We start from the raw sequence: 22,505 nt of genomic DNA, 5'->3' as shown, positions 1-22,505 counted from the left end.
TCCTTGTCCCCAAAGCAAAGACACAATTCTTTGGGTTTTTCCTAAAGTCTTCACTGCTGACAACAGTGATAACAGAGACTTAATAAAACTAACAAGAGGAAAAGTACACTGTGGTTTTTATGGTATTTCCTGCAATAGAGACAGAAGTAAGGTCCAGATCTGTCTTAGCACCAAATCTCTCCTCCTCTCTATTAACTCCAGGTCCCTCTCCCTCATGCAAAGAATGGACATCATACTGAAGCATGGGAATAAAGTGGGTATTTTTGTAAGGGAGAAACATAAGCTACAGCAGCAAGCCAGAGGGGAGAGAAAGGGGAAATCCCAAAAGACCTCACCCAGGGGATAGTAAAAGACTGGGGCAGCTATTCAAATATATGTAAATCTGCGAACACACCAAGGCTGGAGTCTGCTTATATATCCAAATTCAGATGATACATTACTGCATTTTTTACAAGGTACCAACAGGCAATCATAGTGTTTATTAAGGCTGCATGTTTTCTCATTGCCAACTGCCACACTAATTTCTGGTATGATATTGCCACCTGCAGGCCAAAAGGATTCAGTTCAACTGACTGGTCTGCTCAGGCTAGGAGTGATTTTCCTGCTTGTAAATATCTTACAATTCATCAGGAAAGGAACAGAAATCTACCGATGTCCTTATTTCATCTGCAACCTTCCGCTAACACAGGATTTCTATCTGGATTTTATGCAAATTTTATTCAGCTATGCTTTTCCTCTAGTATGTCAGCATAAATGTAGCATATAAAGTAGCTGAGATAATATTAGAAGCACATCTGAGGAAAATCCCAAGTATTATAATTGAATTTTCACCCCTTACATGTAAATAAACCAGTAAGATAAAAATTCAATTCTAGAGGACTCCAGTGAATCTTCTTCCATTTCTAGGGATATTATAAATCTCAAAAAAAATCACTAAGCAAAATCAAGCAAACAGCATAAAATAATTCCTCCAAAAGTTGTGAATCTTTAAATTAACAAATGTAACACACTTTAAATCATAAAGTTAGAAGAAATATCTATTATTATTTATAAAATTAAATTCATAATATGGGTAAATTCAGTCAGTAACATTTTAGCACACAGAGTTACCACAGAAAGTTCTCTAAATACTACAAAAGGCTGTTGTTTGAGGTACACCATTTCTTCCTGATATTTATCCAGAATGCTGTTCTCAGACTAAAAGGAAAAGAATTGTAGGTATCTCTTTTTGTTGTTATTAAGAAATCTGTCCTTATACATACAGGATGTTTATGTTCCCATCACAGGAAAAACGCCCTTGAACCGTTTTTTTCTTTATTAGAGACAGGTTGTAATATATGCAAACATTCTTGGAAATGATAAAAACAAATTCAGGACTGTGGTTCCCTCTGATGAGGGAGGGAGAAACAGGACATATTGGAAAGTATACACAGGACTCCAATTGCAGCTATAATTAAGCTGAATGCTTTGTGTACTTGAAATATCGCATTTTTTCAAAAAAAATAATTAAAAGCTGGTAGAAGATGAATAAAGTAGAAATGGGGAATAACAACAACTACCTTGTGCTTTATGCTGTAGACTTCATATACATTATTTCATTTAATCCTCATACCAACCCTACAAGGTAGGTGATTTTATCCTCATTTTACAAGTGAGGAAACTACAGATTAGAAGTAAGTGAATTACCTTGGGTAACAAAACTTCTAGGTGGCAGAACTGTAAACTGAAACAATATTAAAGTGGTAAAAAAATTACACTGAGATCAAGGAGTGGCACAAAGGAGCTTAAAAGGAAATGGTAAGGAGTTTTACTTTCAGCATGGTGGCATGAGATGCTCCATGGACCTTTCCCAGTGAAACAAGCATAGCTGGTGGAAACCATAAAGGCAACAGTTTTAAGTCTCTAGAAATTGTTTTAATGGCATATGATACATGAAAAAACACTTATTCAAGAAAATATTCTAAAACTCAGAACAGGGAGAGTTCAGGCATTTGAGCCATGACCTGCTATCTCCCACTCTCCTTTCTTTTCAGCTCAGCTTGACACAAGCTCCAATCCAGGCAAGTGTGGCCAAGACAGGTCTCTCTCTCCCCTCAGCTCCCAATTCAAGGATAAAATATCTCACTAGCACATCTCATCAGCTTCAATTCTGAGTTGAAGAAGCTAAATTCCTGGCAAGTGTGGATTTTAAAAAAAAGAAACAGGAATGTGTGACCCATACACAGGTTGGGATGGAGAAGACAACAGAAATGATCTGTGAATGTGACAAAATGTCAGATTTAATAAAGACTTCAAAGTATTAATTATATTGTGTTCCAAGAAAAAAGGAAACCATGCTTAAAGAATTAAAGGAAGCTATGACAATGTCTTATCAAATAGAGAATATCAGTAGTGAGAAATTATTTAAAAGCACCAAATGGAAATTCTGGAGTTAAAATGTACAATAACTGAATTTTAAAATTTCATTAGAGGTTCTCAATGATAGATCTCAACTGGCATAAGAAAGAATCAATGAACCTAAAGATAGAATGACAGAGATAATACAACCTGAGGGGGAAAAAAAAGAAAAATGAATGAGCTTCAGAGAAATGTGGGACATCTTTAAGCACAACAACATATGCATGATGAGAGTACCAAAAGGAGAGGAAACAGATAAGTAGAAAAAATAGTTGAATAAATAATGATTAAAAATTTCCAAAACTTGAGAAAAAATATCAATATACACATCTAAGAAGCTCAATGAATTCCAAGTAGGATAAATGCAAAGAGATCCACAGACAGAGAAATTATAGTAAAAATGCTGAAAGACAGACAAAAAGAAAAATCTTGAAAAAGAGAAAGAGGAAAAACAACTCATTATGGGCTAGGGAAGCTGAATAAGATTAATAACTAATTTTTTCAGAATTAATGGAGGTCAGAAAGCAGCGGAATGACATACTCAAAGTAATGAAAACACTAAGCTACTAACCAATAATTCTGTATCCATTCAAAGTATCTTGCAAAAAATTTGGAATGAAAACAATCTCAGATAATAAAAAATTGAGAGAATTCTTTGCTAGAAGATCCACCTTATAAGAAATACTCAACTTACAGCATAAAAACAAGTAAATTCAGATGTTAATACAAATCGACATATAAAAACATTGAATACCAGTAAAGGTAATCATGCAATTATGAAAGGTAATTATGCAATTATAAATACATATTTCTCCTTCTCTTAACTGATATAAAAACAATATTATAAAGTAATATTATATAATTGTACTGTTGGACCTATAGCATATAGAAATGTAATATATTTTATAAAGGCAGTACAATGGGGGTGGTTGGGAGCAAAGTTCTATCGGAATAAGAATATGATACCATATAGTAACTCAAATCCACAAGAAGAAATGATGATAAACAAATAAGAATGTTAATAAAACAAATGCCATAAATATATCCTTGCTCTCCTTTCTTCTCCCAGTTTCATTCGTAAATATAAAATTATATTAAGCAATCATTATAACTATGTATTATTGTGCTTGTAATAGCATATATAACAATAATAGCACAAAAAGGAAAGAGGAGACAGCTATACTAGGAGTAACATCTGTATATCTCACTAGAATTACATTAGTGTAAACATGAACTAGATTTTAACAAGTTAAGATACATATGGAAAGCCTCAAAACAACCACTAAATTTTTTTTAATTATTAACGGATTTTTTTTGCAGCTCTGACATGTAAAGAGCTTAAAAGTCATCCTTACTGTCTTCGTAATAAGAAAAAACACTGAACAAACTGAAAATTGTTTGGTTTTTTTAGATCCAGTGAGAATTGAAATTACAAGAAAATCACCACCCTCAAATCTGCAAAGATAGGCAAATACGGAGAATTAGAGCTGAGATCAGTTTCCCTCAGAAGAAGCCACTGGAGACGATAATTGATAGGAAAACACAAATGGTAATTTTGATGAATTGCAAGAGTCTGAATGTTAACTAGCTTGACAGTTAAAAACTCCCAGGAACCCAGCCTTGGGGACCCCAACACTTTTGTGGGTTCTGCATCTCAGGTTCTCATGGTAAAAATCTAAGAAAAATCCCCTTGTGGTTCAGAGAGGGAGAGAGAAAAGCAACCGCTGTGAAAAGCTCCTAGAACATTCTCCATAATAAAAGCTTGCTCTCCAAGAGAATCTAGCTTGGGGTCAGCTCCAACCCTCTCTCATCTTTCTGTCATAAGTGAGAGGAGAAAAAGAAAAGGCTAAGGAATATTTCTAAAGGTCAAAGTTCAGGAACCCAGGTCCATTAAAAATGAAATTTGTTCATAACATTATAGACTGCATCCCCTCTAGCACACCTTGCCACCACATCAACAGGACTCCAGTATAATAACAGGATTACAGTTGAGAGAGCTAAATACTCAGACTCTATTTTAAAAGGAGTTCTTAGAAACACAAAGATAGAGAGAAAAAAACAACAAGGAAATTCAAAGAAACTGAAGTACTTACAAAATGCACAAGTAACAAAAGAAAAAAATAAACAAATTGGACTATTCAAACTAAAAAGCTTCTGCACAGCAAAGGAAACCAACAAAATGAAAAGGTGGCCTATTAATGAGAGAAAATACTTGCAAATCACAAATCTGATTCATACAACTCAATAGCAATGAAACAATCAGATTAACAAATGGCCAAAGGAACTGAAAAGACATCTTTCCAAAGAAGACATACAAATCACCAACAGGTACACAAAAAGGTGTTCAACATCACTAATCAGCAGGAAAATACAAATTGAAACCACAATAAGCTATCACCTCACATATGTTAGAATGGCTATCATAAAAAATACAAGAGATAACAAGTATTGGGGAGGATGTGGAGAAAAGGGAACCCTTGTGCATTTTTGGTGAAAATGTAAATTGGTGCAGCCACTACAGAAAATAGTATGGAAGTTCCTCAAAATATTAAAGATATTACTACCATATGATTTAGTAATTCCATTTCTGGGTATTTATCCAAAGGAAACAAAATCACTATCTGGAAGAAATATCTGCATCCCCATGTTTATAGTACCATTATTTACAACTAGAGGCCTGATGCATGAAATTCATGCACTGTGGGGGGGGTTTCCCTCAGCCCAGCCTGCACTCTTTCCAATCTGGGACCTCTCAGGGGATGTCCGACTGCTGATTTAGGCCCGATCCCACAGGCAGTCAGACATCCCTCTCATAATCCGGGACCGCTGGCTCCCAACTGTTTGCCTGCCTGCCTGACTGACTGCCCCTAACCGCTTCTGCCTGCCAGCCTGATCACCCCCTAACCACTCCCCTGCCAGCCTGATCGATGCCTAACTGCTCCCCTGCCAGCCCGGTGGCCCCCAACTGCCCTCCCCTGCCAGCCTGATCACCCCTAACTGCCCTCCCCTGCAGGCCTGGTCACCCCCAAATGCCCTCCCCTGCTGGTCTGACAGCCCACAACTGCCCTCCCCTGCTGGCCATCTTGTGGCTGTGGGCGCTGCCATCTTTGAGGGCATAGTAGTCAATTAGCATACTCCCTCCTTATTGGCTGTGGGTGCCACCATCTTTGTGATGGCGTGAGGGTCAATTAGCATATTCCCTCTTTATTAGATAGGATAACTATGCACAAAATATATGGAAACAACCAAAGTGTCCATCAATAGATGAATGGGTAAAGAACATGTGATTAAATAGATGATAGATAGATGATAGATGATAGATAGATGATAGAAAGATAGATAGATAGATAGATAGATAGATAGATAGATAGATGGAGTGAAATACTACTCAGCTATAAAAAAAGAGGAAACATTGCCATTTGCAACAACATGGATGTATCTTGAGAGTATTATGCTAAGTGAAATAAGTCAAATGAAAAAGAACAAAAGCTGTGCAATTTCACTCATATGTGGAAAATAAAACTAAAAAAGAAACAAACCAACAAAACAAAACAAAACAAAAGCAAACATATAGATACAGACAACAGATTGATGGTGACCAGAATTGAAGAAGGTGGGGGAGGGCAAAATAGGTAAAGGTTAGTATATGGTGACAGATGGAAACTAGACTTTTGGTGGTAAGCACACTACAGTGTATACAGATATCAAATTATAGTATTCACAGATAATAGAGTAGTGAAGGCCTGGGAGAGGCTGGTGCGGGGTGGAAGAGGTCAATGGGGCAAACAAACAAAGGGGACTTCTGTAATATTTTCAACAATAAGAAAAAAGAAAAAAATTATAGTATTGTCCACCTGAAACTCATATAATGTTATTAACTAATATTATCTCAATTGTAAAAAAAGAAACAAAAACTACAGGCCAATATCCTGATTAATATAGATGCAAAAATCCTCAACAAAACACGAGCAAACCAAATTCAACAGCATATTAAAAGGATTATACACCATGACCAAGTGAGATTTATCCCTAGGATGCAAGTAATAGTTCAACACATGAAAATCAATCAATGTTATACACCACATTAAAGGGACAAAGGATAAAAATCACACAATCATTCCAATAGATGTAGAAAGGGCATTTGACAAGATTTAACACTCTTTTTTATTAAGAAAACACTCAACTAATTAGGAATAGAAAGAAATTACATCAACATTAAAAGGGCATAGATGAAAAGCATGCAGTTCACATCATACTCAATTGTGAAAAACTGAAAGCTTTCCCTATAAGATTCAGAACAAGGTATGGATGTCCACTTTTGCAACTTCAATTCAACATAATACTGGAAGTCCTAGCTAGAGCGATATGACACAAAAATAATTAAAAGTCATCTAAATAGAAAAGGAAGTGAAATGATCTCTGTTTACAGATGACATGATTTTATATGTAGAAAACACTAAGTAATCCAGATCTTAGCTATTGTAAATAACACTTCTATGAATATAGGGGTGCATACATTCTTTCTGATTGGTGCTTCGGGTTTCTTTGGCTATATTCCTAGAAGTCAGATTACTGGTCAAATGGGAGTTCCATATTTAATATTTTAAGGAAACTCCATACTGTTTTCCATAATGGCTGCACCAGTCTGCATTCCCACCAGCAGTGTACTAGAGTCCCCTTTTCTCCACATCCTTGCCAGCACTTGTCATTTTTTGATTTGTTGATAGTAGCCATTCTGACAGGTGTGAGCTGATATACTTCATTGTTGTTTTAATTTGCATCTCTCTGATGATTACTGACTTTGAGCATTTTTTCATACATCTCTTGGCCATCTGTATATCCACTTTGGAGAAGTCTCTATTTAGGTCTTTTGCCCATTTTTTAACTGGGTTGTTTATCTTCCTTTTGTTAAGTTGTATGCGTTCCTTATATATTTTAGACATTAACTCCTTATCAAATGTATCTTTGCCAAATATGTTCTCACATACAGTGGGCTCCCTTTAATTTTGTTGATGGTTTCTTTTGCTGTGCAGGAGCTCTTTATTTTGATGTAGTCCCATCTGTTTATTTTCTACTTGGTTTCCTTTGCCCTAGAAGCTGTATCAGTAAAGATAATGCTACAACAAATGTCCGCTATTTTGCTGCCTATAGCTTCTTCTAAGATTTTTATGGTTTCCCATCTTACGTTTAAGTCCTTTATCCATTTTGAGTTTATTTTTGTGTATGGTGTAAGTTAGTGGTCTAGTTTCATTTTTTTGCATGTAACTGTCCAATTTTCCCAACACCATTTATTGAAGAGACTATCTTGACTCCATTGTATACTCTTGCCCCCTTTGTCAAATATTAATTGGCTTGGGTCAATTTCTGGGTTCTCTGTTCTGTTCCATTTATCTATATGCCTGTTCTTGGTCCAATACCAGGCTGTTTTGACTACAGTGGCTTTGTAGTATAACTTGAAACCTGGTATAGACTTTTAAATCATGTGCCTGGCACATAGTCAGTGTTATTATTAGCTAACTAGAGGCCCGGTGCACAAAATTTGTGCACAGAGGGGGGGGGCGTTCCCTCAGCCCAGCCTGCACCCTCTCCAATTAGGGATCGGGCCTAAACTGGCAGTTGGACATCCATCTCACAGTCTGGGACCACTGGCTCCTAACTGCTCACCTGCCTGCCTGCCTAATCACCCCTAACTGCCCTCCCCTGCCAGCCTGGTTGCCCCCAACTGCCCTCCTCTGCTGACCAATTTGGTTCTTATTGGTCAGTTTCTATGCCAGTCAGTGTCAGAGGCTCCGCCTCCTAGGCAGCCATTGGTTTTTCACAGCACCCACATCTGGTTCTGATTGGTTGGTTCCTATGCCAATCAACATCAAAATCTCCGCCTCCTAGGCAGCCATTGGTTTTTCACAGCACCCACATTTGGTTCTGATTGGTCGGTTCCTATGCCAGTCAGCATCTCTGGGCTTATCTCTGGGCCTGATAAGAGAGGCGGGGCTGAACAGTAGCCCCTGCGGAGGCCGGGAGAGAAAGAAAGGCCCGGCTGCTGGTGAAGCCCGGAAAGAAAGAGGGAGAGAAAGAGAGAGGCAAGTACTGATCAACAGCTACCACTGAAGCTACAGATCAGACCCTGCCTCTCTCTCTGGGTCTCAGCCCCCTGGGCAGTCAGTGCTGGGTCACCAGGCTGCAGCGGGACAATCAGTGCTGGGTCGCCACAGCAACCCAGCGTTGACTGAAGGACTTCCGGGTTGGTCAGCCTTCGGTCATGATTGGTCGTTACAACCCTGGCCTTTTATATATTAGGTTATGAGCTTTAAGCACTTGCCTAAATAACCCAGAGTCATGGCTTCTCTTTCTATAAATTCAACTTCCATATTTACTATTCCATAAGAATTCATAACTTTTATCAGGAGAATAAAATGTACCTTCAAATAGGAACTACTGAATTCTACATTAAAAATGTCCTTACATAACAGCTCTATGAAGTCAATAAAGCTCCTTACAAATCAGAAAAAAAACACACACAATTACTGCCACTTCTGAGGGTCAGTATCAACTAGTATTCTAGCCTGGCTCTAGGAGGTCAAGTTTCGGCCAGGCTAAGAGAAGAATATTCTTTTTTGTTTGTTTGTTTGTTTGTTTTTAATTAAATCTTTATTGTTCAGACTATTACAGTTGTTCCTCTTTTTTCCCCCCATAGCTCCCCTCCACCTGGTTCCCACCCCACCCTCTGCCCTTACCCCCCCCACCACTGTCCTCATCCATAGGTGTACGATTTTTGTCCAGTCTCTTCCTGCACCCCCCACACCCTTTTCCCCCCAAGAATAGTCAGTCCACTCCCTTTCTATGCCCCTGATTCTATTATATTCACCAGTTTATTCTGTTCATCAGATTATTTATTCACTTGATTTTTAGATTCACTTGTTGATAGATGTGTATTTGTTGTTCATAATTTGTATGTTTACCTTTTTCTTCTTCTTCCTCTTCTTAAAGGATACCTTTCAGCATTTCATATAATACTGGTTTGGTGGTGATGAACTCCTTTAGCTTTTTCTTCTCTGTGAAGCTCTTTATCTGACCTTCAATTCTGAATGATAGCTTTGCTGGATAAAGTAATCTTGGTTGTAGGTTCTTGGTATTCATCACTTTGAATATTTCTTGCCACTCCCTTCTGGCCTGGATAGTTTCTGTTGAGAAATCAGCTGACGGTCGTATGGGTACTCCCTTGTAGGTAACTGACTGTTTTTCTCTTGCTGCTTTTAAGATTCTCTCTTTGTCTTTTGCTCTTGGCATTTTAATTATGATGTGTCTTGGTGTGGTCCTCTTTGGATTCCTTTAGTTTGGGGTTCTCTGCGCTTCCTGGACTTGTAAGTCTATTTCTTTCACCAGATAGGGGAAGTTTTCTGTCATTATTTCTTCAAATAGGTTTCCAATATCTTGCTCTCTCTCTTCTTCTGGCACCCCCATAATTCGGATGTTGGTACGCTTGAAGTTGTCCCAAAGGCTCCTTACACTATCTTCATATTTTTGGATTCTCTTTTCTTTTTGCTTTTCCGGTTGGGTGTTTCTTGCTTCTTCGTATTTCAAATCTTTGACTTGATTCTTGCGATCCTCTAGTCTGCTGTTGGAACTCTGTATAATATTCTTTATTTCAGTCAGTGTATGCTTAATTTCTAGTTAGTCCTTTTTCATATCCTCAAGGGTCTCACTAGATTTCTTGAGGGTCTCACTAAATTTATCGGCGGTTTCTAGAAAATTCTTGAAAAACCTTATAAGTGTGGTTTTGAACTCTATATCCAGTAGTTTGCTTCCCTCCATTTTTGTCATTTGTGACCTGTTTCTTTGTCTCTGCATTTTTTATGCTTCCCTGTATTGATAGAGTGGCTTTCTATGTTAGGTGTCCTATAGGGCCCAGTGGCTCAGCCTCCCCAATTACCTGAGGTGGACACTCTTGGTGCACCCCTTTGTGGGCTTTGTGCACAGTCTTGTTGTAGTTAAGCCTTGATTGTTGTAGGTATCACTGGGAGGAATTGACCTCCAGGCCAATTGTCTGTGAGAATCAGCTGTGTCTGCAGTGGGAGAACTTCTGTGCTGAAGACACCCTTATGGGGCAAGACTTGCTTCAGTGGGGCTTTGGTGCTCACTGAATATGCCCCCTGAGTGTGTCCCTTATGGATCTGAGGAGTTGTAATCTGGATGGTCCCACTCTGACCACTGGGTACACTGGCACTTGGATCTCTAAGGAGGTGCTAATTTAGCCTCTGCCTGAGGCTACCCAGCAGGAGTTATGGAGAGATCTGCAGATTCCTCTTCTTTGTTTTAGGTTTGGAGGTGCCCAGATGAGGCCCAGCTGTGAAGCAATGCAAACTGCTGTGGGGCCTTGGGCCTTCTTTTGGAAGTTCTGGGTCTCTCTGACCCAGCTGCAGTTTGTTAGGTAATTTCAGATTGCAAAGGGCCAGGCCATTCATATGCAAAAGCCTCTGCAAACAGCTTGGGTGAGGCGGGGTCTCAGGGCATCAACAGGGTGGAACAAGCAACTATGGCTGCTCCTCAGCCCTACCCTAAGAGGTCCTGCATCTCAGTGTCCAGTAATCGCTGCAAGCACCTCTGAGAGAAAGCTGCCCTCGAGGTCTGACCGATGCCAGACAGTCCAGTTTCTCCCCGTATGAGCCTGGGTCCCCAGAGACTCACCCAGAACTGGAGTTCAGAGCCGTAGGGAGCTTGAGACTCCCTCCCGGTTGAAAAAGACAACCGTGTCCTCAGTTGCCAGCCCTTTCCACGTGCGCCTCCGTACCTCTGCACTTTACTCCCGAACCTCCTCTGAGTCTCTGTGTGCTTTTCTCTTTCCTTCTAGTTGTAGAATTTCCACTCAGCCAGCCTTCCTGTGGTTCTGGTTGATGTCCGTTTTGTCTTTTAGTTGTATTTTTGAAGTTGTTGTGCGAGGCAGCAATTTCCGGTGTTTACCTATGCCCCCATCTTGATTTCTCCGAGAAGAATATTCTTTTCATTATTGAGCAGTCTCCAGAATTTGTGTCCATTATGAATCTAGTCTCCAGGTTAAGTCCTAAGAGCCTGTGTGTGTTGTTCTTGCTACTGTCCCACCCAGATTTCTAGCACATGATTTAAAAGTTAAAGCTGCATCTTTAAGCCTATCATACAGTGTTCTGGCCCAGATAAATGTCTCAGCAAATGTGTCAGGGATAGGTAATCAAAGGGTAAAGGAAGTTAGAAGATTTATCCTAGTCCCTTGCAAGAACTCTTAAAGGAGACACTACTATTCTGTTGTTCTCCATGGAATCAGAAACAATTTATATTCAGTGTATAATTATTATAAGCCCTTTGCTTAAAGTACCTGCCACAAAGTTTACAGTGTTAGTTTCCTTCCACTTTTCCATGTTAATAGCTGCCTTTTAGCCATAACACTGTCTGAGACTTCCCCTACCAGAAAATAGAAAATTGAAAGAGATTAACCTAAGTGGTTTAGCTACTTGCCAGCATCCCAGATAAAACATTCACTGGGGCAGGGAAAGGCTAACCCATTGGATCTAAATAGAATTTTACTTCAGGAACACCTTCTCCAATCTTCCCCTCACCCCACACTAAGTTTCATACCATGTTGAAAATTCTCACTGCATCCTTTTAATTACCCTTTAGTATACAACATGTTTACAATATTTAATTTCATGCCTGCATTTCCGTCAAGATTCTATGCTCCATGAAGAGAGGGACCTTCTCTTCCTTGTTCACTGCTGTATCTCCACCAGCTAGTACAGGATCTTGCACATATTAGGTGCTCAGTAGATTATTTGTTGAATTGATAAACACTCAGTACATGTAACAATGAATCAATTCCTGGCATGATGAATGGGAATAATTAAGAGTTCTACTGGAGAACTTAGATTTCCAAATGAGATGGTTCTAGGAAAGGGTCTCACTGTAAAACAGTTTATTTGGGAAAATGTTAATGATTTACCTGTGTTGGGTGAGTACATTTACAGCTGAAGGATGATTCGCACAGTAAGCCAAATACATGGATTTAAAATGAGGCATGAGGTTCAGTAGACAACCTCCTACTTTGTGTTGGTTTTCTGGAAATCTGTAGGTAAAACAGGTGGAACACAATGTAAAACAGAAAACAGGGGAGAAAGGAAGATGATTCAAATTAATACTGGGAACATGCAAACATTTCAAATTCTGCCAAAGTTAAAGGAGAAACTATATTACAACCATTTTATCCATGAAACACAAATTCTTGACTACTGCTGTAACTCTAATCACAAAACATAGGCCAATACATAGGGTCAGATACTTATTTAGAAACAGTAGGTAGGGTTTTCTTCTAAAATGCTTGTTCAAATTATAATATTCAAATTTTACTGGCCATACTAAAAATACTCTTGGCTAATTTAGATGAAGTTCAAGTATAGACAAAACTAATAAAATCCAAAAAGAAGTATTACATAGTCTTGGTGGCCTGGTGCTTGCTAGGCAGGGTGGACTCAGGATTTTTAAAATTACAAACCACCTGGTTTCATTTATCAAAAAATCAGACAAATACCAGGAAGAAAAAAAGTACTCAGGATTCCACCATTCAGAGATACCTATTATAACAATTTTGTCATATTCATTGGACTTTCTCCTACATGTTTCTCTATAAAATGGAAAATAAAGATCACAAATCTAGTTTGTAATCTGCTCTTCTCACTTAGTGAACATCTTTCTATATGAATAATCTGGATCCTTATCAGCATTTGGAATGGCTCCTCAGATCTCTTTAGTGTGGGCTTTTACCATCGCCTTCCCTAGACAACCATCTGTGTCCCATAAAGAAATAGGTGGGGGGTGGGGGTGGCTGGGGAGAGGTCAATGGATGAAAAAGGATATATAGGTAATACTATATGTAATACTTTAAACAATAAAGAATTTTTTTAAAAAATAAGAAATCAATTACTATTAAATAAATAAAATTTTTAAAAAAGAAACAGGTAATAGCCCCAATTTCCCTATAGATGATGAAAGTCACCAACTTCTCCAAAATACACTGCTTGGAAAATTAATCCTTCTACAGAAATATATTGCCTGACGATCATTATAGTTCATTTTGTAGTATGAAGTTGAATACCTCAACAATCTAGCTAGCCATCAAATATGTGTTTTGGTTCACAGAAAGATACTTTTCCTTTCCCCACTTTTCATCTCTTTCAACTGTTAGTATAATAGACATGATACCAGGAGTAATTAAAAGAGAAAAACAAGCTTGTGAAACTTAATGAATAATCTGAATAACTTTTCCAAGTAATTTACAATGTACAAAAGAAAATACCTAATTGATGTCAAAGGCTTCATCCATGCTTAATTGAGACCTTATTTCTCTCTTATACTGACCAGAAGCAGTAAACTTATATGATTTTAAAATAAAGACAAAAATACAAGTGATTTGACACTGTACCACCACCTGGTGCATCCTCTCTGCTCTGGGACAATACTCAAGTTGTATTAAAAGCATAGATATAAAGTACCCCTGTCTAAGACAAAAATTAAAAGGAAAATAAAACAAAAACAATGTTGCTAGCTATCCTTATGGCAATATGTGACACTTACTTTGAACATTCTTCTAAGGCTTGGCAGAGTGTCTGCTGAAATGTGCATACTTCCTCAAAGTTCCCCAATAAAGATGTAAACTCCACAGTACTCAGACTGAAAAAAAATACATATATTTATATGGTGTCAGTGAATAGAACTTGACTCTAGTTATTTCTCTCTAGTCCAGTGAGCTGATAATTTGCTAGGAAGTAGCATATGAGTCAAGGGAAGCAATCCATATATTTTAACTTTTTTTAATTTATGCCAACTCCAGTTTTAAGCAACTTTCTAAAGCTTCTTTCCTTGATTTCTCTTTTCTATAATAAGAATAATGATCCTAAAGAAAACAAGTGTTTATAAGGTATTTTATGTATTTATCAGGTATTTTACAAAATGAGTAAATTAATAACAAGTATTTAATATCTAAGTATCTACAGAGAACAGATTGGTGTTTGTCACATATGGGGGATAGGTGTTGACAAAATGGGTGAAGGAAGTCAAAAAGTATAAACTTCCAGTTATAAAATAAATGTGATGGAGATGCAATGCACAGCATGGTGACTATAGTTAATAATACTGCACTGCATATTTGAAAGCTGTTAAGAGGGTGGATCTTAGTAGTTCTCATCACAAGAAAAAAAATTTCTGTAACTATATAGGGTGATGGCTGTTAACTAGACTTATTGTGGCAATCATTTCACAATCAAATCATTATGCTGTACACCTGAAACTAATACAATGATATATGTCAATTATACCTCAATAAAAACATCTTAGCATCTAAACATGTAAAATACATCATAGGTGGAGATAAATGTAAAAAAAAATTGAGTACTCTCTTCTAGAGGAGCTGGGAAAGTAATTGAAAGGTATTATATATGCTAATATAATGCACAGGGGGAAAAAGCAAAATCCAGTTTCTCCTATATTAAAATGCACATAAATCAACTAAAAAAATTCTATATGAGAGGAAGTAGGAGGAAAGAAAATAGCACTGATTTCTTTGTTTTTGGAGTGGAATGGAGTCAAACAAAAGCAAACTGAACAATTTTGGCCAGGGCCTCTATATTAAAATTTTTCTCATTCATTCTTCCCCTATCAAAACAGAAACAGACGCATAGATACACAGAACAGACTGATAGCTGCCAGAGGGGAGAGGGGTTGGGGGACTGGGTGAAAAAGATGAAGGGATTGAGAAGTACAGATTGATAGTTATAAAATAGTCACAGGGATATCAATCACAGTATAGAAAATATAGTCAATAATCTATACTAATAAAATGGTAATATGCTAATTACACCAGACATCTTCCGGGCAACCTTCCAGATGTCCTTCTGGACAAAGCCACGGTGGTGGGGCCGAGGTAGAGGCAGTTAGGAGCGATCAGGCCGGCAGGGGAGAGCAATTAGGGGGATCAGGCCGGCAGGGGAGAGCAGTTAGTTAGGGGGATCAGGCTTGCAGTTAGGGCAATCAATCCGGCAGGGGAGAGCACTTAGGGTGATCAGGCCAGCAGGGGAGAACAGTTAGGGTGATCAGGCCAGCAGGGGAGAACAGTTAGGGGCAATCAGGCAGGCAGGCAGAGTGGTTAGGGGTGATCAGGCAGGCAGGCAAGTGAGTGGTTAGGAGCCAGCGGTCCTGCATTTCAAGAGGGATATCCAATTGCCAGTTTAAGCCTGATCCTGCAGGCATCCCCCAAGGGGTCCCAGATTGCAGAGGACTCAGGCTGGGCTGAGGGACACCCCCGTACTGGAAATATCTAGCCACCATGCTGTACATTTGAAACTAATACAAAATAATATTGAATGTAAACTGTAATTGAAAAAAAATACTAGTAGGTGATAACAACAAGAGCTAACAACACTCATATAGCACTTAACACTTATGCAAGCATTTTACAAGTAATAACTCATTTGAACCTTACAATAACTTTATGATGTAGGTACTATTGTTTCTATCTTACTTGTAAGGAAACCCAGGCACAGGAAGGTTATGCAAATCACCCCAAGTCACAAAGCCAGTAAATAGCGAAGTCAAAATTTGAATCAAAACATGCATGCATATAAGCGTAAGCGATGGACGCAGACAACAGGGGGTGAGGGTGAGGGCAGGACTGGGGGGATGAGGGGACAATGGGGGGATAAGGACACATTTGTAATACCTTAATCAATAATAAAAAAACATAATTTAAAAAATAAATTAAAAAAAACATTCTAGCTCCAGAGCCCATACTCTTAACCACTTTTTGGGAGAAAACTTTGCTGAAGATTTACTTAAAAGGCCAGTATCTGCCACATGTCCTTTCTCCTTAGTATAGTAATACTAAGGGAATATTTCCAAGAGAGTAATTTTTTAAAAAATATATTTTATTGCCGAGACCGGTTTGGCTCGGTGGATAGAGCGTCGGCCTGCGGACTGAAAGGTCCCAGGTTCGATTCCGGTCAAGGGCATGTACTTGGGTTGCGGGCACATCCCCAGTAGGAGATGTGCAGGAGGCAGCTTATCGATGTTTCTCTCTCACTGATGTTTCTAACTCTCTATCTCTCTCCCTTCCTCTCTGTAAAAAATCAATAAAATATATTTAAATATATATATATATATATATTTTTTTTAATTGATTTTTTACAGAGAGGAAAGGAGAGGGATAGAGAGTTAGAAACATCGATGAGAGAGAAACATCGATCAGCTGCCTCCTGCACACGCCCCACTGGGGATGTGCCCACAACCAAGGTACATGCCCTTGACTGAAATCGAACCTGGGACCCTTGCATCCGCAGGCTGACGCTCTATCCACTGAGCCAAACCGGTTAGGGCCAAGAGAGTAATTTTTGCTGACAAAGAAAAGGAAGACCCCCAACAAATGTTACCAATAACCCCTAGAGTATAAAAAGCTCCCAGTTCCTCTACTCTAATGTCTTCCTGAACCAAGCTGGAAAACCCCTTTTATGGGTGTCGAAAGTGAAACCTTCAGCCAGCTTCCCTGGTTGTTACTCTCTCACAGCCCCAAAGAACTTGACTGGGCTTATTTGGCCCCTTCAGGATCAGACAATAAATAATCTGGTTTGGCTCAAATCATTCTGGGGTCTCCAAGACAGAACCAATGGAAACTTACTATAACTGCATTTTTAATTTATTTGGGAACAGTTCAGTTCTGACTCAGGTCTCTCACCTCCTCTAACCTGGCTCTTTTCCTTTCCTTTCCTCGTACTGTTTCTTGATTACTAATCAGTCACTCCTTCATTTGAAATCTTACGATCTCCTCTCCCAGGGTTACCACTTCAGTGTTCCTCTTCTCCTCTGCCTGTCACCTCAAAAGGCACATTTCACTCGGTGGCAGGAGACAAAATGATCCAATCTGGCCACTGACTGGTTGTGTGATGGGTACAGCAGAAAGCCTTTATGGACTTCAGTTTTCTTATTTATTTAGTGGGGACAGTCATTTCTTCCAGGGCACTAGACCCAGTGATTCATTGAGGTTCCATTCAGCTCTAAGAACCATGATTCATAGAACACTTCATGTTTTACATAATAATGACAAAAGACATTTTGTTGATTATGTTTAAACTCTTAAAAAACACAGGAATACAGTCTTTTCATACTGAAGTAAGATTCCCATAGTGCCATGAAAATAACCAAGTGCAAAATTTAGCAAGACATTATGCCTAAGCAAACATGATTTGGAAAAAAAGGAGAAAAGTGAAATATATTAAACTTATTCAAGCATGAAGTCAATAGTTTAGGCAACTGTCTAACAAAATAAACTCTTACTAAAGTAAAAGAGGAGGCTTTTGTTTTCCATTATATGGACCAACTGCTAAATTTTCTATTTGACTTATAGATCATAATCTGTAGTAAAGATTAATAAATTAACATAAAAATACAAACAAATGCAGTGAGGCACTATTTGTTAAATATGTTATTCCTACAAGCACACAAAAAATGAATGGCCAATATTTTTCATTTGTGAAAATTAAGTTTTCAATTCAGGCCTCAGACAATCACCTCAGGTTTCTAAGACCAGAATAAGTTTAGAACATTTTATTTTAAAAAAAAACATTTTTGCATCTCTTTATCGTTCACTTTTGCCTGGGTAAAATACTGCTTTGAATTGTTCTTATGAACATTCATAAAATGCCACATTTTTTCCACTCTCGGCGCATGGGAAAGAATTTCCGCCCTGGCAAGCAAACGTCAGAGTGAGCAAAAGAATTTTCAGTTTATGTGCTTTCTGGATAAAAACACCAACAAGCTCTTTTTCTGTGAGGTAAAACCAGATGTATCACTTAAAACATATAGCATAAAAATTGTGAGACAGAAATGCAGATCTACTCATCCCTTCCACAGACAGAAGAGAAAGAAAACCACGCTCTTTTCTGTTGCCTTGATCATGTTCTTAGCAACCTGTGATCTGTGGAAATTCTTCTAAAGGGCAATATCAATTATTCAGTGACATGAGAACAATGACTCCATATTGCTGATGTTATCTTGCTTTATTTAGTGAGGGGTTTCAAATATAAATCTTACTTGTTATTGGACTGCAGAGGTCTTAAGTAAGTAACAAGAAGAGACTGAAGTTCTTTAGCATAATCTTTTTCAGTGTCTAGTATGTTCTGTAACACCTGTGGAGAAACAAAGATCAAGGCATTATAATTGTCAGGACAATCAGTCCAAGATAAAATTATAACTTTAGATCTTTTAATCAAATTACTAGATCAACATCCCATTTACTCAGGCTAGCAGTGTAAGTAAGAAGCACAAAGTGAATGCACTTTGTTTCATTCTAGCAAACTACTTTTATAATTGCATCACAAGAAAAGTCTCAGTTAGCTAACAAAGGATCATTATTCCCATTTTATGTATGGAAAAATTGAGACCAGCTACCTTAATCCATAGAGCAGGTCATTGAATAATGTTATTTTGTTCAACATCGTTTTATTATAATGTTAATGAGATGCTGTAGGAATCTAACTCTCATTTATATCAATTAGTCCAGTGGTCGTCAACCAGTGCTCCATGGACCACTGGTGGTCCATGAGGCCCGAAAGGTTGGCAACTGCTGATAGTCTATGGCAGTGGTCGGCAAACTGCGGCTCGCGAGCCACCTGCGACTCTTTGGCCCCTTGAGTGTGACTCTTCCTAAGCCTTAGGAGTACCCTAATTAAGTTAATAACAATGTACCTACCTATATAGTTTAAGTTTAAAAAATTTGGCTCTCAAAAGAAATTTCAATCATTGTACTGTTGATATTTGGCTCTGTTGACTAAAGAGTTTGCCAACCACTGGTCTATGGTAAAATTCATTTTGTTATACATCATTTCACTTAAAGTCATCGATGGTGTTGTGAGGACTTACTGTAGAGATTCAATCAATATCAAGATAATATAACAATAACTAATGTCAAACATCACAAACGATTTTTTAAGTTATGTTTTTGATAAGACCCTTAGGGAACAAAATCTGAGGACACTGAATTTTCAAACAGGGTTAAAACTGGTCTTTTAATAAAGATAAAGGGTGCTAGTATAAACAATTCAAAGAGAAAAGGAAAGTGAAATGTGAGAAATTTAACAAGGGAAATAATATTTACCAGTATTATTAATGACAAACCAATTAAATCCTATAGGCAAAACAACCAATGTATAGGCCCATAATTTCTCTTCCCCTATCAGTTGTAGGGTCACATCCCATTTCCTAGCCTCTCTGGAGGCACCTACAGCTTTCACTTTGAGCTCCTAGGTATAACCAAGCTTACATTTTTACATATTTTCTCTCACATAGCCCTAATTCTTTCAACAAAAAAATTCATTGAATATCCAGTCAATGCCAAATGCCATGTTGTCCGCAGGTAGTTTCCACTCTATTTGTAGAGGGAGATATTAAACGAGACAATGAGGGATCACAAGACAATGTAAGGCATTCTTAGCTAGGAGAGGCCCCTGAGCCTACCAATATGCCAGACATATACTCACAAGACAATGCACGATGACCTGCTTTTGAAAGATGGAATGAACAATGCAAGTGGAGCCCAGGTAGCAGTGGGCTTTTGGGGAATCAACTGGTCTAGAGCGTGGTCATCCACACTTTCCTATTGACTGACAAGTTGCTTCAAATTTAAGGCTTTGCTCACCTCATCTCAAATCATGACATTTCACCTACCTTCGGCGACCACTGTGAAGAGATAGTAAGACACCTGTACAGGTAGGTGCTGGGTGAGTGGGAAACAGTCCGAGCAATTTAAGGGGTTAAAAAGGTTTCTGAATGGCAGCAATGTTGACATTTCAGACCAGATAATTATTCGCTGTGAGGGGATGCCCTGTGCACTATAGGATGTTGAGCAGCATCCTATATCTACTAGATGCCAGTTGCATGCCATCCTCTACCCCAGTTATGACAACCAAAAATGTCTCTAGACATTGTCAAATGTCACCGGAAGAGTAATATGACCCCCTAGTTGAGAACTACTGGTTTAGAAGAACAAGGGACACAAGGGTGGCTTCAAAAACTGGGGATTATAAACAGAGAAAGACAAATACCACATGATTTCACTTATATGTGGAAACTAATGAACAAAATAAAGTGACAAACAAAATAGAACCAGGGGTATAGATACATGGAACAAACTGACAAGTGTCAGAGGGAAGAGGGGAGGGGGGACTGGTTGAAAGAAGGTGAAGGGATTAACCAAAGAAAATATATGTATGCCACATACACACAAACAACAGTGTGGTGATGGCCAAAGGGAAGGGGGCTGGGGCTGGTGAAGGCTGGCAAAGGGGTAGAAAGTGGAGATATGGGTATCTGTAATAAGGTCAACAATAAAAAAGCAAAAAAAAAAAAAAGCTGGGGCTTAAATGGTAGCCCTTCCTCCCCAGCCACTAATGTCTCCTCTCAGTTCCTCTATTCTTCAGAAACTATTCTTTAAAGTTATAAATGTAAATCCAGGGGCCTGGTGGGACTAAAGTTCTCTGAAATTAATCCAATAATGAAATAGAAATGTCACCCCTATACAAAGTCTAAGCACAATAAAGGGCGCAAACCAGGTGGAGGGGGGCAATGGGGGGGACATCTGTAGTACTCTCAACAATAAAGACTTAAAAATTAAGTTAAATTAAAAAACCAAAAAAAAGAGATGAATTTGGACTTCTAATTTCCAATCTTGCATTTAAGAAGCGTGTAAGTCATTACTCTATCCTAATAACAAGTAAATAGCTGAACAAACTGAAAGAAAACTTATCTTCTCTTATATCTGTCAGTGAATTGTGGTCATGGGGAAAACATTACTCCCTAAATTGGAGAAACAGACAGAAAGATACAGAGAATCAAAACTTGCTGGAGAGGAAACACAGGAGCAGAAATCTCCATGGGAATTGGAACCTGGGTAGGAAAACCTGAACTGAAATGAATAGCTGGGGGCTCAATGCAAAACAGTATGAAAGTTAAAAACTCCAGGGGCCCAGTCACAGGGGAGTATACCCACACTTTTGTGACTTTTACTTCCAGTAGCTCTAAAGGGTTCTCACAATGAAGATAGGAGGATAATCCCACTCATGCTTCAGAAAATTCTGTTCTTCGTAACAAGGTTTCCTCTCAAGAGAGCAATAATTTTATCATAGCCTAACCTATTGGGGTTTTATCAAAGCCTAACATATCTAGGAGAAGGGAAATACCTAATTCTGATCTTGAAGTCCCACCTAAGGGAGGAAAAAGAAAAAAACTGAGAAGCGCTGGTGAAGTTTACAATCTAGGGCAGGGGTGGGCAAACTTTTTGACTCGAGGGCCACAATGGGTTCTTAAACTGGTCCGGAGGGCCGGAACAAAAGCATGGATGGAGTGTTTGTGTGAACTAATATAAATTCAAAGTAAACATCATTACATAAAAGGGTACGGTCTTTTTTTTTTTAGTTTTATTCATTTCAAACGGGCCGGATTCGCCCCGCGGGCCGTAGTTTGCCCACGGCTGATCTAGGGACATAAGCTCACCAAAAGATGGAGAACTAATCATAGGACATTAAAACACTTCCTCACACCTCACCATCACATTACTAAAGGCCTATTTACTACAATTCCTTTTACCTAGTACATCATGTCTGGTTTCCAACAAAAAAATTACAAAGCATATTAAAAGGTAAAAAAAAAAACAGCTTGAAAAAACAGAGCAAACATTAGAATGAGAGTCAAATATGGCAGGAATGTTGGCATTATCAGACTAGGATTTTAATGTAACTATGATTAATATGCTAAGACCAGTAATAGTAAAAGTAGATAACATATAAGAACAGATTGATATTGTAAGCAGAGAGAAATACTAAGAAAGAATAAAAATGAAATGCTGAAAATAAAAAACACTATAAAAGAAATGAAGAATGCCTTGGATGGGCTCATTAGTAGGCTGAGCCACTGAAGAATCTCTGAGCTTGAAGATATGTCAATAGAAATTTCCAAAACGTAAAAGCAAATAGAAAAAAAAGACTAAAAAATTGGAACAGAATACTTCAAAACTGGGGGACAATACCTAACAATGTGTGATGAGAATA

The 22,505-nt window shown here is 38.3% G+C and overlaps 1 protein-coding gene across 3 annotated transcripts in view; it reads right to left on the bottom strand.

The window, feature by feature from the left end:
- Window positions 1–22,505, bottom strand: part of ARHGEF6 (Rac/Cdc42 guanine nucleotide exchange factor 6) — a 119,200-nt gene that overhangs the window by 31,058 nt on the left and 65,637 nt on the right. For all 3 annotated transcript variants that reach the window (XM_006082040.3, XM_006082041.3, XM_023757617.1), the window contains 3 exons: window positions 18,496–18,590; window positions 13,993–14,088; window positions 12,365–12,487 (listed from right to left, as the gene is read on the bottom strand). In XM_006082040.3, the coding sequence (XP_006082102.1) occupies window positions 12,365–12,487; window positions 13,993–14,088; window positions 18,496–18,590 (314 nt within the window). The remainder of the gene's footprint in view (window positions 1–12,364; window positions 12,488–13,992; window positions 14,089–18,495; window positions 18,591–22,505) is intronic.

Source organism: Myotis lucifugus, unplaced genomic scaffold (genome assembly GCF_000147115.1).
Source record: "Myotis lucifugus unplaced genomic scaffold, Myoluc2.0 scaffold_2, whole genome shotgun sequence".
NCBI classification, from domain to species: Eukaryota; Metazoa; Chordata; class Mammalia; order Chiroptera; family Vespertilionidae; genus Myotis; species Myotis lucifugus.
The sequence above is the reverse complement of the archived record's forward strand: the minus strand, read 5'-3'. Positions and strand labels throughout refer to the sequence as shown.